Genomic DNA, 16,500 nt, shown 5'->3' with positions numbered 1-16,500 from the left:
ATTTTCTGAACTAAAATTTACATTATAATTTTCTAATGTCAGTGTTTATAAAACTCCAGGCTTTGTTTTTGCATAATAGCTTTATTAAAACGAATTTCTACAAACGAACTGGTAAATAGAACCTCTGTTTATGTTCTACATTTTTCAACAATTTTTTTTCAATAGATGAATGAGACCTAAAATATGATGTTCCTAATTCTTTTTAATGGGAAAACTTGAGGTGATACCATACTTTCAGAACACTAGGGTCTGGTATATAAAGTAATTTAAAGTGTTATACCCACAATCAAAATAAAAGGAGCTGTTAACAGTTTAAAAAAAAAAGATGTTAGCAAACATCTATAGTCACAATTTTAATCTTTTAAGTTTTTAAATCTATCATAAATCAAATTCATTTTGGAGAAACAGAGATCTCCGTAAAACTAGTCAACAGAGATCCCATAAAAAAGAAAAAAAAGTGAAACAATTTTTTAATTAAATTTATATTATGCTTCTAGGTACTATTTGTTAAAACTGTTTATTTCTAAATGATATATTTTCTGGAGTACCATCTGTTAAGAAGCAGGTTGATGAATTAGCCATATGTAGAGTCTTGCAAGTGCTTTGCCAATTTAAGTCTCGCATAAATTTGAAATAAGATATTATAAAATTACTGTTGTATAGATATTGCATATAAAAATTGTTTTTTAAGTTATTATTTCAATGTTAAAAATAATGCAATACTTTGGAATCAAATAAAAAATTTTAAACATTAAAAACATTATTTTTCTCAGAGATCTTTACAATGATAATGGTAGAACATTTTATTAGCCAGTTAAAAATTTGACAATAAAAGTTGTAGTCTAGGATTTTGGATTTTAACTGCAAGATTTTGCCACAATATACATAAACATATGTATTATGAAACTTTTCATTAACCAAGGAGCTTTGTTTTCTATTTGGTAAAAGTGAAATTTTGATATTTACTTGTCTTTTAATTTTAGAATATGACATTAATAAAAAAGTTATTAAATTCTATTCATAAAGTTGATATACCTATAAATCTTTTTCAGCACAATATCTTTCTAGAATATTCCATCAAGAATAAATGTGCTTGCAATAAAACTAATGAAATAATAGAATGGATAATATTGAGTTAATTATAATGGTTAATATAGATAGAGTAATTATAATCAATCATATGTGCTGAAATAAAATTGTGCATTGCAATTTGTAACTATCAAAACATACGTTGTCATAAACACGAGGTTTGTAATTAGAAAGCTGCCAAGTAGTACGAAAAGTACCATCAATCTCTCATTAGGGTTGCCATGAGTGGGACAGACCTTAATCATTACAATAAAAAATTATGCTACTTTTGGAAAATAAATAAAAAATAAACTATTTTATACACAAAACACACAGATCTGGAAATAATTGGGTATTATTTATAAAGAATAATAAATTCAAATTACACATATAAAATATAAATTAACATTGTATATACTGTTGGTATAATTATTAAAATTATATGAATTGATATAAAAGGGATGTATATATAAAAAACATAATTAGCTAGGATTACATAGATTTTTGGTGTTCTTAAGACGATATGTGCATAAATTTAATAAAATTAAAATTGGTATATATATATTAAAATACATACAAGAACAATAATCCTAAATCTATAAAAAATTGGTACTGTGTATAAAAGGAAATTTATATAATTAAATATAAATACAATATCAATCTCATCATTAGAAATAAAATTTCAATTATCTATTTAATTACAGAAAAAATTATGGCATATCATTCCATTTTTATTAAATAATATTTTCTTATATTATTAAATTGTTTTTTATTACTTACAAACAAAGATTGCTTGGTAAAATTAATTGACAACTGGTAAAATTTACAGTTTAAAGTTTTATAAAAATTAATTTAAAGAATCGATAGGCTGAATATTTTTATAATTAATAATTCAAAATAGAGGATTTATTATATTAATATAATGCAGAAGTTTGATAAGTATGAATAAGAATAAATTAAATAAAGATAAATATGAATTAGAATCACATCAAAGCTAATGAATTTATAAAATAAACAAATTTAATTTTTCCAGCTATGTATTAAGATGAATGCAACTGATCTAATGTAGGTTACCATTTAAAAAAAAAACAACATCTTTTATGTATAAAGAGTACGTAATAATTAAGTGCAGATGTAAAAGTGGTCACTGAGGATAATAGTATTCATCTTACTAGCAGCATAAAATTTACAATAAATCATGTTTAAAATTGCATAGTTTTTTTGAGTATGTGTACCTTTTTCTTAAATAATTTTAATTATATTTATTTTTAGTGAACATAAAAAAAGCTAAAAGAAATAATCTGATAAGAGTAATAAGAATTTTATCAAACTTAAAATTATTTAATAATGTTTCAAGAAATATAAACTTTGCTGAATGATTTTCAAGGATAATACAACAAACTATTAAAGCACGATAAGAAAATCTATTTACTCTAAGTAACATCATATTACAAATAACTTAAATCACTCTGATGAAGTAACCCAGTTCTGTGACTGAATTACATATGAAAAATAATTACTATAAGTACATAGTAAACTATCACACTTATCAGAACTTAAATAAAATTTACAGAAGGCTATAAGAAACTATTTTATAACTAAACTTACAATTAATAATAACAATTATCAACAAACAAAGAACAAGACACTTTGTTTATAAATATAATAATAATTCATTTGATCTAGGGGATAGAGTTTCAGAAAGAGGTGAGCAACATGTAACAAAAGAAAAAAATACCTGAACTTTGTCCATTTTCTGTTCCGTCCTAACCTAACCTAAATAAGCACCTCTGCCTGTTCCTCCGTTGACTAGGCCGGTACTCAGCTATTCGGCTGAGGCTGAAGTGGTTCTGGTACAAGATGAGGGGTACGACTGCTTATTGGAGGGAGGATAGGACTTGCAGGCCAATTATAAGGTGTACTTGCTGATGTTGGTGGTACACTTCGTGAATGTGTTAACATTGGTGACATACACTGCACACTATTGTTATTATTGTTATTAGTATTACTACTGCTGCTGTTTTGTATTGCTGGTAATATTGCAGCAGATTCTGGGTGAAGGAAGTTGCGGCGTTCATTTGCTCGATCGGATAATGATGTTGAGCCACCTTGGTTATTTTGTGATTGTGATATACAACGTGCTAATAACTCTGGTAATAATTCCATCTACAACAAAAATTAAACCATTAAAAGATTTCTGCATAATCTAAATTAAATAAATAAATGTCTATGAATAATTAGAACTAACAGAGTTGAAATTTAAACATTTTTAAATTAAAATTCACGTGACTGCTAAAAAGTATATGCAGATATTTAGCGGTAGTGTTTTTCATTTTTTTTTTTTTTTTGGGAGGGCAAAAAATGCTTTTACACTATCAGTGCCATGGAACAAATGTAATATAATATTCAAAAATAAAATATTACAATTTATTAAATAGCCAAGTTCAGTTGCACAGCGTTAAGAAACAACAAAATATTAGATCACATCATCATATTATTTCCTAGAATAACTTGGATGTTAGTTCCTAATTTAAATGTACAATGTGTATGTGTGTGTATGTGTGCATTACACACACAGTCCACAAGGATATGGTGTATCATTAATTGACAGTCACAGCAATCATAAATGGGTGCATTGGTCTGATTCATTAGGTGCCCATGAGTAAGGTTTATGTGCCCTCCTTGCAAACAGCAAATAATAACCTCCTCTTGATGGTTATTCCTGCATGAAGAGTTTCATGGAAGCATATTTTCCATGTGTTGGAGTTTATTATCTACTGCAGCAGTCCGTCACCCTGCCACTTTCTCAAAGAATGTATTTAAAAGAATTAATAAAATTGGTAGTAGTAACATGAGTAATGAAAGATGGTTGGCTACACACCTCTTTAGCAATGGAATCCACACGTTCATTATCCTGGATTCCTACATGGCTAGGGATCCAGCAGAAACTCACTTCAGTGTTGTGACAGTTCAACTCAGTGATTGCTTCATGAATTTTTATGACGACAAAATGTCTAAAATACAAATCTTCTAAAGCTTGGAATGCACTACATGATTCGCTACAAATAAGGATGTGACAGTATTTTGGGTTAATGATATTCAAAGGCTTACTGATGGCGTACAATTCAGCATTGTAGACACTTGTACTACCAGAGAGACCGAACATATAGGTTCTTCCATTTATAACAAAAGCACATCCAATAGTATCATTCTGTTTCAACCCATCTATGTATACTACTGGGTCTGGGTTTATCTTGGATAGAAATTGTTAAATAATTTGATGAAGACTATAGGAGTAAGGGATTTTTATTATATATGGTGGGGTCATAATTAAAATTTATGGGATCGAGTCTCCATGAAAGATATGAACAGGGATAGGTTGGGAAAATAGAAGGTGTTAAAATTTAAAAGTTACAGTAAATGCTGGGTACTAACACCCATTGGTGCTGTATAACATGGATGGTTTTCATATCGTTGTAAATGAGGGTTTGTGAGGACTGCTTTAAAAAACAGGTGATTTGATTGTCCTTTAAGATGGGCAGAGTAAGATGCTAGTAGCATCTATCTCATCTCATCCCAAAGTGATGACTCACCACAATCAAGTATGCTGGCGACATGGCTTGATCTAAAGGCACCTGTAGCAAGGTGAAGAAAAGCGTGATGTACAGCATTCAACATCTTAAGCACAGTATGACACACTGAAGAATAGGCGATGCAACCATAATCCAAATGGGACTGAAGAATAATAAAAACGCAAGTACATAATCAGTCGGCTCCCCACTTGATGTTGCTAAGGACTCATAACATATCTTTTAAACATCTCAATTTTAACTCTTTTCTATGTTTGTTGATCCATGTAAGACAACTATCAAAAAACAAACCTAAAAATTTAATGTCAGGAGAGACTGCAAGTGGCTCTGGTTTGGATTCCTCAACTCTGCCCAAATAATTGTAGATACTAAAAAATGTTTAAATAAAAAATATTTTACAACTGTTTACATTAATTCATTTTATGCAAAAGAATAATGTAGTATCTATTGATAATTTACAAAGATCAACCAATCATTAATAAGAAAATAAAAATGATTATATTGTTTCTTCTTCAGCAAACGGAAAAATATCAATGCACTACATGGAAAACTGAAATCAGCAGGATTCAAAATGTTGCATTTAGCAGACTTAACCAATCTATTCAATGCTTAGTAAGCTAAAATATCATTTGCTAATAAATAGTAAGGAAATATTTTTTGTTCACAAAATAAAAGTGAAATCTGTTTTATATAGAAGAGGATACTAGTATTAAATTATACTAATTGAAAATAACAGAATGTTTTTTGAGGTAACTGAAAACAAAGAAAGTCGTATAACCAGAAACATGCACTTTTTCATAGGGCAGTTAACACAAGTTACTTAATCAACCAATGTAGTTGAAAATCATATAATAAAAACTACAGCCCATATTAAAAAAAAAAAAAAAAACATTTTAAAACAATTTATTGAGTTAATAGTAACTAAAATGGGTGGTTATTTACAGATGGTTCTAAATTATTATTATTATATAATCATGAACTCATTGTGCGTTTCTAATGATGAATTTCTTGAACTCTCTTACCTTTAATGCTTTATAATTAGGCTGTGTAATATAACTCTTGATTTATCTACAGATTGTATATTTCAGTATTTCATTTTTTTTTAACTTACCACAATATCAATGATTTATGCAAGTAGATAGTTAATTTATCATCTTTACTATTCTTATATCAGAACTTTACGACAAAAAGGCGTTTCTTGCTAAGATGTTGATCTAAATAGCAGATCAATAGCACTTCTGTATTTCATCCAGGTTCCAAGTTCAAATCCCTGTCAGGATTGGCAGTTTAATAAGTACAAAATACATCTTTTAAAAAAAAAACAAAAAAAACAATAGGGTGACTAACTAAGCATTAGCCTATTAGCAACAAAAAAAAAAAAAATAAATAAAGTTCTTATTTTGTTTAATCTAGAAATTCAGCTAAAACATTTTCATTAAATAGTTTTTTGCTTTTCAGGCTAACTAGCTGCTGATGGATACTGTTTATAATTTGAATGGTTGGTGAACTTCTTAACAATTGATATAATCTCAATTCATTTTGCTAATCTGGGGAACAAGTTGTTTTTGATATTATTCAATTATTGCTAGCTACAATTCCAGCTGCTACCTTCTTTTCCTCCACTACACAAATATAACATGTCTTTGTATATTCATTAATCTGACAATAACTTTTTCATTTTATGTATATATTTTTATCATGTCACAATTGAATTAGCTATTAGACTCCTCTAACTACTTTACTGTCTTATTATTTTTATTTCTTTATTTTTTTTTATGAACAAGGTAAAGTAAATTTTCATAATTTTTTTTTAATTTTCTGAAAAGTATTATGATGCTAATTTTTCTTAAATTGAAATGATTACACATAAAAAAAGAAGCAGTGGTTACTTTAGTAACTTTAATGAAAGTTCATCAAAGTTGTAGTGATCACTAAGGAGTTGTAGATTTCTATCAGTAGCAGTCAGATTCAAAGTAAAAATTCATCTGCAAATGAACACTTATGTTTGTAGGTATCTCTTTTAGTGACCTAATTTTTTTATGGAATTAATTTAAAACCTCATAAGGTTATGCATTTTCAGCATTCACCCTACGCCTGTCCAGCAACTAATGTTGATAAATTAATTCACATCCATATGTCTGTAAAAAAGGAAAACCCATTGAGAGAGGAAAAACATGGATATTATTAGAATAATACATTACTTTTTGTAATATGTAAAATATATACATGGTAAACTATTTTCTTTATAAGTATTGTAATTTTCCAATTCTTCACTTACTCTGGAAATTAAAGCTAATAAATTTCACACATTTTATCTAATTTAAAACTATATTTATACTCTTCAGTCCTCATCCTTTGTAGTGTGAAGTCTGATTTTAAATTGGATACTATACAAGAGATTGATTAGATTTAATCGGTTAAATGGTAGAAGCAAATGCAAAATTGCACTCTAGGTGTAAAAACCTAGAATATACAGTGGAATTTCACAGTTGCCTGTCTACATGTCAACAGAGGAAAATGTAGGTGGCACTGGTAATCATGAAAAGTACCAAAATGACAATAATGAACTATACGTCAGGAAATTGCAGTCTTATAATCTGTCAGCAAACTAATGAACCTTCTGTTTTCTAGCTATACATAGGATGTATTAATGATGATTGCATTAATCAATAAATGCTATTCAATTATAAGTAAAATAATTGACCTAATTCTATTTACAATTTAATATAATAAACTGCCAAAATATTAGAAATCTAAATAAAAAACATTTCATTGGTAATGCTGTAATGATATGATAAAATCTTGGATTTATTTAATTAACACAATAATGAACTAAGCCCACTGGTACTTATATTTAATTTACAGAATACATTTAAAACTGATTTCCTGTACTTATATTAATGATGTCATTGACTTTTATTTAACCAAGATTGTGTTATAATGAATAAGACAGCTGTAAATAATGATAATTTTTACCTAATTTAAAAAATATATGATTTGCTATTTTGGTATGATGAATGAATAAAATGAGATTCTACCTTATTTTAAGAGCTATTTAAAAAAAGTTTTAAATAATAAGAAAGTTTTTTTATCTCCAAAATGTTTTGAGGATAAAACAAAATCTTGTTAATAGCAGAAATATTTCTGTACATACAATGTATGAAATTATTGTGATAAATTTGGTTTTCTTTCCACTTGACAGCATAAAGATGATAAAAGATCTAGTTTTACTCTTTGACTGAACAAAAAATGAACATGATAAAAATTCTTAAAGTTGCAATATTGTAAGCTGTAGTAGATGTAACTTAGTACAAACTACTGTTCAATGTAGAATGTACATCTTATTTTGTAAATTTTTAGGCCTTTATAAACTTTAAATACCAGAAGGAAAGGTAATTGTTTATTACAACTGGATTTTAATCTGTGGTGGAAGATTTTTGAATAAAAATAACTAATCATTAGCACCCTCCTCTATGAATCATGAGACCTTGCCGTTGGTGAGGGGGCTTGAGTGCTCAGGGATACAGAGTAGCTGGACCGAAGGTGCAACCATATCGGAGAGGTATCTGTTGAGAGCCAGACTAAGGAATGATTCCTGAAAGAGGGCAGCAGCTCTTTCAGTAGTGGTTAGGGGCGTGAGTCAGAATGACTTAAACGGCCATATCAACATCACTCAGTCCTCTGAGTACTGCGCAGCTGAAAGCAATGGAAAACTACAGCTGCTTTTTTTCCAAGAAAATGTGGCCCTCTGCATTTTCATATAACAATGATGGAGGCGCCTTCCTTGGTAAAATATTCCGGAGGTAAACTAGTCCCCCGTTCGGATCTCCGGGTGGGAACTACTAAGGAAAGGGTCACCAGAAAATTAAAAAATAACATTCTACGAGTCGGAGCGTGGAATGTTAGAAGTTTAAAAAAGGTTGGTAGGCTAGAAAATTTAAAAAGGGAAATGGATAGGATAAATGTTGATGTAGTAGGAATTAGTGAGGTTCGGTGGGAAGAGGAAGGCGACTTTTGGTCAGGTGATTTTAGATTAATTAACTCAGCTTCAAATAATGGGCAGGCAGTAGTAGGTTTCATAATGAACAAGAAGATAGGGAAGAGAGTAGAGTATTTCAAAACGCATAGCGATAGAATCATTGTAATAAGGATAAAATCAAAACCTAAACCGACAACGATTGTTAACGTCTATATGCCTACAAGCGCCCATGATGATGATGAGGTAGTGTGTGTATACGAAGATATTGATGAAGCAATTAAACACGTAAAAGGAGATGAAAATTTAATAATAGTTGGAGATTGGAATGCAAGCATTGGAAAAGGCAAGGAAGGAAATATAGTGGGTGAATACGGGCTGGGCAAAAGGAATGAAAGAGGGGACCGACTTATAGAGTTTTCCACGAAGTATAATTTAGTAATTGCCAACACCCAATTTAAAAATCGTAATAGAAGAATATACACTTGGAAAAAGCCTGGCGATACTGCAAGGTATCAGATAGATTATATCATGGTTAAGCAAAGATTTAGAAATCAACTCATTGACAGCAAAACTTACCCTGGAGCAGACATTGATAGCGACCATAATTTGGTGATAATGAAATGTAGATTGGGGTTTAAAAACCTGAAGAAAAGGTGTCAGATGAATCGGTGGAATTTAGAGAAGCTTGAGGAAGAGGAGGTAAAGAAGATTTTTGAGGAGGACATTGCATGAGGTCTGAGTAAAGAAGATAAAGTAGAAAATGTAGAAGAAGAATGGGAGAATGTTAAAAAGGAAATTCTTAAATAGGCAGAAGCAAACTTAGGCGGAACAAAGAGAACTGGTAGAAAACCTTGGATTTCAGACAATATATTGCAGCTGATGGATGAACGTAGAATAAAATAAGAATGCTAGTGGTGAAGAAAGTAAAAGGAACTATAGACAATTAAGAAATACTGTAAACAGTAAGTGCAAACTAGCAAAAGAAGAGTGGATTAAAGAAAAGTGTTCAGAAGTGGAAAGAGAAATGAACATTGGTAAAATAGATGGAACATACAGGAAAGTTAAGGAAACTTTTGGGGTACATAAATTAAAATCTAATAATGTGTTAAACAAAGATGGTACACCAATATATAATACGAAAGGTAAAGTCGATATATGGGTAGAATATATTGAAGAGTTATACGGAGGAAATGAATTAGAAAATGGTGTTATGGAGGAAGAAGAGGAAGTTGAGGAGGATGAAATGGGAGAAACAATACTGAGATCTGAATTTAAGAGAGCATTAAAAGATTTAAATGGCAGAAAGGCTCCTGGTATAGACGGAATACCTGTAGAATTACTGCGCAGTGCAGGTGAGGAAGCAATTGATAGATTATACAAACTGGTGTGTAATATTTATGAAAAAGGGGAATTTCCGTCAGACTTCAAAAAAAGGATTATAGTAATGATACCAAAGAAAGCAGGATCAGATGAGTGTGAAGAATACAGAACAATTAGTTTAACTAGTCATGCATCAAAAATCTTAACTAGAATTCTATACAGAAGAATTGAGAGGAGAGTGGAAGAAGTGTTAGGAGAAGACCAATTTGGTTTCAGGAAATGTATAGGGACAAGGGAAGCAATTTTAGGCCGCAGATTAATAGTAGAAGGAAGATTAAAGAAAAACAAACCAACATACTTGGCATTTATAGACCTAGAAAAGGCATTCGATAACGTAGACTGGAATAAAATGTTCAGCATTTTAAAAAAGTTAGGGTTCAAATACAAAGATAGAAGAACAATTGCTAACATGTACAGGAACCAAACAGCAACAGTAATAATTGAAGAACATAAGAAAGAAGCTGTAATAAGAAAGGGAGTCCGACAAGGATGTTCCCTATCTCCGTTACTTTTTAATCTTTACATGGATCTAGCAGTTAATGATGTTAAAGAACAATTTAGATTCAGAGTAATAGTACAAGGTGAAAAGATAAAGATGCTATGATTTACTGATGATATAGTAATTCTAGCCGAGAGTAAAAAGGATTTAGAAGAAACAATGAACGGCATAGATGAAGTCCTACGCAAGAAGTATCGCATGAAAATAAACAAGAAGAAAACAAAAGTAATGAAATGTAGTAGAAACAACAAAGATGGACCACTGAATGTGAAAATAGGAGGAGAAAAGATTATGGAGGTAGAAGAATTTTGTTATTTGGGAAGTAGAATTACTAAAGATGGACGAAGCAGGAGCAATATAAAATGCCGAATAGCACAAGCTAAACGAGCCTTCAGTAAGAAATATAATTTGTTTACATCAAAAATTAATTTAAATGTCAGGAAAAGATTTTTGAAAGTATATGTTTGGAGTGTCGCTTTATATGGAAGTGAAACTTGGACAATTGGAGTATCTGAGAAGAAAAGATTAGAAGCTTTTGAAATGTGGTGCTATAGGAGAATGTTAAAAATCAGATGGGTGGATAAAGTGACAAATGAAGAGGTATTGCGACAAATAGATGAAGAAAGAAGCATTTGGAAAAATATAGTTAAAAGAAGAGACAGACTTATAGGCCACATACTAAGGCATCCTGGAATAGTCGCTTTAGTATTGGAAGGACAGGTAGAAGGAAAAAATTGTGTAGGCAGGCCACGTTTGGAATATGTAAAACAAATTGTTAGGGTTGTCGGATGTAGAGGGTATACTGAAATGAAACGACTAGCACTAGATAGGGAATCTTGGAGAGCTGCATCAAACCAGTCAAATGACTGAAGACAAAAAAAAAAAGCACATTATATATTCTATTATATAAAATAATTATTTATTTTATATTTTTATTTAATTTTTTTATTTTTGTTTTCTGTTTATAAATCTGTAGACAATTTCACTGGAAAAACCTACTTGTAATAACAAGTAAGAGTTATTTATTATTATTTTTTTTAGAAGAAAGTGTTATCCTTTATAAAGTTAAACAATAAAATAACTCATTAGTTTAAAAATGTTAACACAATACAGTTTAAAAATGTTTAAACAATATTTTATTTTACCTGTTCCTGAATGCTTGTTAACTTATCTTCCAATCCCAGTAACCTTTCTTCAAGTGTATCATACCGTGAACTCATATCTGACACAATCTCATACACTGTTGTTTGTGTCTGAAAAAATAATTAAACAAGATATACATTAAACAATGAAGTTAGATAGGCAATATTCTACATCAAACAATAAAATTAAAAAGTGAAAATGATACTTCAACTTTAGATAAAAAAATAAATATTTGTTTATTTATATGTTGCATAAAATATGTAATAAAAAGTGTATCTGAAAAATTATTTTGGGATTCTACATATTAAATGAACAAATAATGTTCAATGAAAAAAACTGTGATTTCCCATGGAACATGAGTGCTATCACATCTGACTGTACATATCAAAGAGAACTAATATTTGGACTGGACACTGTATCAACCAGATGCCTGTAATGAAAGCATCGCATTTCTGGATGGTTGTAATCTGGCTTGCCACTGTATGAAATGATAAAATATTGCACTCTTTTTCTTTATTATATGTCAACCAAAGTTATTTTATACTCAAGTCATTCAAGGTCATCCAAAAAGTAAAAACCATTTTTGTTATATTTCAAATTTATTGTGTTTATTTCAATTTTAATACATACATCATAAGCTACATTTTTTTACACTCATTAACAGCTGTCTTGATGTTGTCAACACTTTGATGGTGGTTCCCAACAAAAAAACTCGTTCAGTTTTGTAAACTGGTAGAAATCGCTTGGACCAAGATCTGGATTGTACGGCGTATGATCAAAAACATGCCATCCGAAGCTTTTGAGAAGTTCACAAGTTTTTTGCAACATGCATTATCATGAAGAAACATACTCCTCAAGTCGATAGACCTCGATGGTGCCCTTGAATTGTGTGATGTAGTTTCATAAAAATTTCCTTAAAATCCGCATTAACTGTCTCTTCATGAGGCAATCATTTTTGGTGATCCAAAAAACTGTGACAACCACCTTTGCGACAGTGTTTGAATATTTTTGGCTTTGAATATGATCGAGAATGATGTCACTGAAATGACTGATGATGCTGTGGACCATGTCCTTTATGTTTGTCCCCGGTACAAGGCTAAGCGTACCAGAGTTGTTAGGAAGCTCAAGAGAGTGAATTTCTTCTTTGATCTGTGAGTCATCCAGTTGACTCGCAGATAATGGACTGTTGTGGCTGGCTTCCTCAGTTTCCTCACCCCGAACAGGATGAATGAAGAGGTATAGTAGATCCCGGCTGGCTAGGGACAACCTGGGTAGTTCATTGGCTGGAGGTAGGCATATTGATATTGAGCCAGGGTCAGTTAGAAATTAGTGGTGATTGTTACTAAATGTTAGCTGTTGGCGGAATGACAACTGCACTGCCGAGGGTATGGGTTACCATGCAGCCGTAAGGTGTAGCGTTGTTTTGACAAGGGCAGGTTTTTTTTGAGTAAACATCATTGTCGGCAGGATGGTGACTGCACTGTTGAGGCATGGATCCCATGCATCCATGAGGTGTAGCGGCATCTCAATGATGGTAGTAATGAAAGTAAATATCACGCAGGACTCTGCGATGAAGCTGAGTGGCAGTAGGAGGTCTGTCCACCTCTCCCTGGTAGACCAGACTTGAGTCCACCCACAAATGAAACTAAGTCAGCGGTATGAACTGAATGTTGAGTTCACTAAGTGAACTAGGACTAAATTTCATTTGTGAATAACATTTTTGGTGGTATTATATTATTCTATTGGCTCAATTATTATGAGATATTTACGCACAAATTGGCTCTTTAAAATGTAGAACTAAGCACGGGGTTTGTGCTTCCGTGAACTTGGTTAGCTAGTTCAGAGGGAAACGATGTAGAACATTCAAGATGTCCAGATGAGGCCTGAAGCAAAAGCAAAAGCTGAGTTTAAAAATCACCAATGCAAATGTCTACCAAGGCATTTACATTGGTGACATCCCAATGAGGCCTGGCTTATCACTATGAGATAAGCCAAAAGTTAGAGCATGAAAGACAAATCCCATTAAAGCCCATCAGGGCAAGGAATGGGGGGGGGGGGCTGATGTGGCGACCGGAAGCTTCGTAAGGCAGGTGTCTTCCCCTACGGGGTTGGGATGAAGTGATTGACATTTACAATCAGATGTGTAATACGAATCCCACGTTTCATGATCATTTCTATTGCATCGCTCCAGGAATGACAGAGCAGCAGACATGCGTTCTTTCTAGTGATTGTCTATCAACATTCGTGGGACTCTTCAGGCACAAATTTTACTGTATTTTAGGTGATCAGTCATAATTTCATGTAACAGAGATCGTGAACGTACAGAAAATTTATCTCTAAGTTCGTCTAACACGAAACACCAGTTCTCTTAATATATCATTCAGTCAGTTCTTTCAGCTGTTTAGTAATGAGAGTAAGGCATCCTGAGCATTGCTCGTCATGAACAATGTTCCCCTACCGTAAATCAATGACACTATTTCTTTATGTTTCCTTAATTCATTTCACTGTCATCATATATGGCAGTAATTTGACGATGAATTTTCACAGGACTTTGTGCATTCAAAAATCATATGACTGATCGTACCTCACAGTTGGCAGGACTTTCAACTTTTTCAATTCATTATAAATACACACAAAATCACTCAGTGTTACATCACAGCTCTGAGATTTTGTACAGCGCTAGCAGAACTGAGACCAGCTGGTCTTGACCCATTGTTGTGAGTGAAGCTGTGTGCATGTGATGAGCTAACTATTATTACTTTTTGGAGGACCATACTATATGAAAATAGAGCTTTCATATAGTATGGTCCTCCAGCTTTATAGCTTTATAATAATGTGATTTTCTTAGAGTGTTTAGTTGATTTAACTTATTTTTCATCTTAATTTATTTGATCTGAGGATTCACAAGGTGTCTTTTGATTAAATTGTTTTTACATATCTAAATTATTAAATGATGTATGAAACTTGAACATGTAATTGAGAACATAGGGCTGTTTGACATATAAATATTTGAGAACAGTATATTTAGAGCCTTTCTTTCAGCGATACTTTTTTATATATGAAAATGTAAATGATAATATTACTTCAGATAAATATAAAAGCCAAGTAATTTTAAGAAACAATTAAACAATTAAATTTATGTATTTAAACAGAAAATATGAACAAAAACATTTTTAAATAATAGAAAGATGTTTAGTGTAATAAGATAGACACTAATAATGACAACTATATGCAAAAATTATGTCCTATTTTATAACAAGGTGATGATCAAAGAATTATGATATGAACAGTTTAAGCACAAGTTTTATTTATTATGTGAACAGTTTCTGCTGGCTAATATTTTGTAAAGTTCTGTGAAAATAATTATGGAATCTGCTCAGGCACTGGCTGCTCAGCCTGAGCAGATTCCACAAGATGAAGGAGCTAGTTGCCAGTCATATGTAGAGACCTACTAATTACTAACCAAACAATATGACAAACAATTGCTTCTCTTGAAATTTTCTTTTTACTTAGTGCCCATGTGTTGTAGTCTGAGAATACATTCTTATGTGATAGTATGTACATATTATTTATATATATATATATATATATATATATATATATACACACATAATTTATTTATTTATTATTATTTTTTTGTTTTTGTGAGAAAATAAGTTCTATTTTAAAAATATTGGTCAACATATATAGATAAATATTGGTTAATATAAGGTCAATTTCAGTTATTTTTTTAAAATAGTAACAATTCATTTTTAACAAACATTTAAAATAGAGTACAAAAATGAAATAACAAAAATTACATGTTAATAGAAAAAGGCATGTTAATTAATTTTGGCAGCCAGAATATGCATAGTAAATATTGTGGATATATATATATATATACTAGCTCCCCGTCGCAGCTTCGCATGCGCTATTTATTACTTACATTTCCCGTAGCAGTCTATCTTTTTATTTTATGTTTATTAGTCAAGTAACAGGAGGCAGGTGCAGCCAGTTCTACATAAAGTAATGGTGGTAGTGTCTTTGGTGGTTGAGCCACAGAACCATATATCTTCGCACCCCTTAAAAATATCAGAATTAAAAAAAAAACGAAAATTATTTTTAAATATATATCTGAAGAGTATTTGCAAACCCAGATCTACTGAAAATCTTGTTTACGATAGTCATGATTGGGAAAATTTTTCAAAAATTCTTTTACCTTTCTTCATCCCCTTTCAAGGTTGAATTTCAAAAATCTAGAAATTGGTTTATTTACATGAAGATTACACTCACCAAAAATCAAATTTATTTCTTCATTTGTTACCAAGAAATTAAAAAAATAACAGGGTTTCAAAAAAAAAATCAAAAATCAATTTTAATCCTTGAAACTAGGAATGAAATTCAAAAAATTTAGAAAATGAATTTTAGATATTCATAATCAATCAGTTCAAACCTAGCTCACACAGTGATAGACACTCATAGTTCACAATTCATTAAAGTTTCTGCTTCAACCAGCAATTCTCCACTACTACATACACATATATATATTTTCGAGATGAAATATATCCAAAAAACCTCTCAGTTATGTCAAGAAACGTTGATAAAAATTTAGTCGTAAAAGATGGGGTAGTTTTTTTTTTTTATCCCGAACAAACAAAAACCCTCTTTCTCTTTATATAATAGTATAAGTATATTGAAATAAAAATATTGTTTATAACATTATTTGAAATTCATTATAAATATTTATGATTAATTTATTTATATGTAATTTGATATAGTATTTAGTAATATAATAATTGTTGTTTAATGGTTTAAAATCTATTCACTAATTATACAATAATACGTTTTTGGCTATGGATAAT

The 16,500-nt window shown here is 30.8% G+C and overlaps 1 protein-coding gene across 1 annotated transcript in view; it reads right to left on the bottom strand.

Moving 5' to 3' along the window:
• Positions 1–2,889: 2,889 nt before the first annotated feature.
• SK (small conductance calcium-activated potassium channel) overlaps positions 2,890–16,500 on the bottom strand; it is a 1,178,465-nt gene continuing 1,164,854 nt past the window's right edge. Inside the window, exons 14-15 of the mRNA XM_075354908.1 lie at positions 11,662–11,769; positions 2,890–3,234 (exon numbers count right to left, since the gene is read on the bottom strand). Of these exons, the coding sequence (XP_075211023.1) occupies positions 2,890–3,234; positions 11,662–11,769 (453 nt within the window). The remainder of the gene's footprint in view (positions 3,235–11,661; positions 11,770–16,500) is intronic.

The sequence above is a fragment of the Lycorma delicatula genome, chromosome 1 (genome assembly GCF_047948215.1).
Source record: "Lycorma delicatula isolate Av1 chromosome 1, ASM4794821v1, whole genome shotgun sequence".
Classification (NCBI taxonomy): domain Eukaryota; kingdom Metazoa; phylum Arthropoda; class Insecta; order Hemiptera; family Fulgoridae; genus Lycorma; species Lycorma delicatula.
The sequence above is the reverse complement of the archived record's forward strand: the minus strand, read 5'-3'. Positions and strand labels throughout refer to the sequence as shown.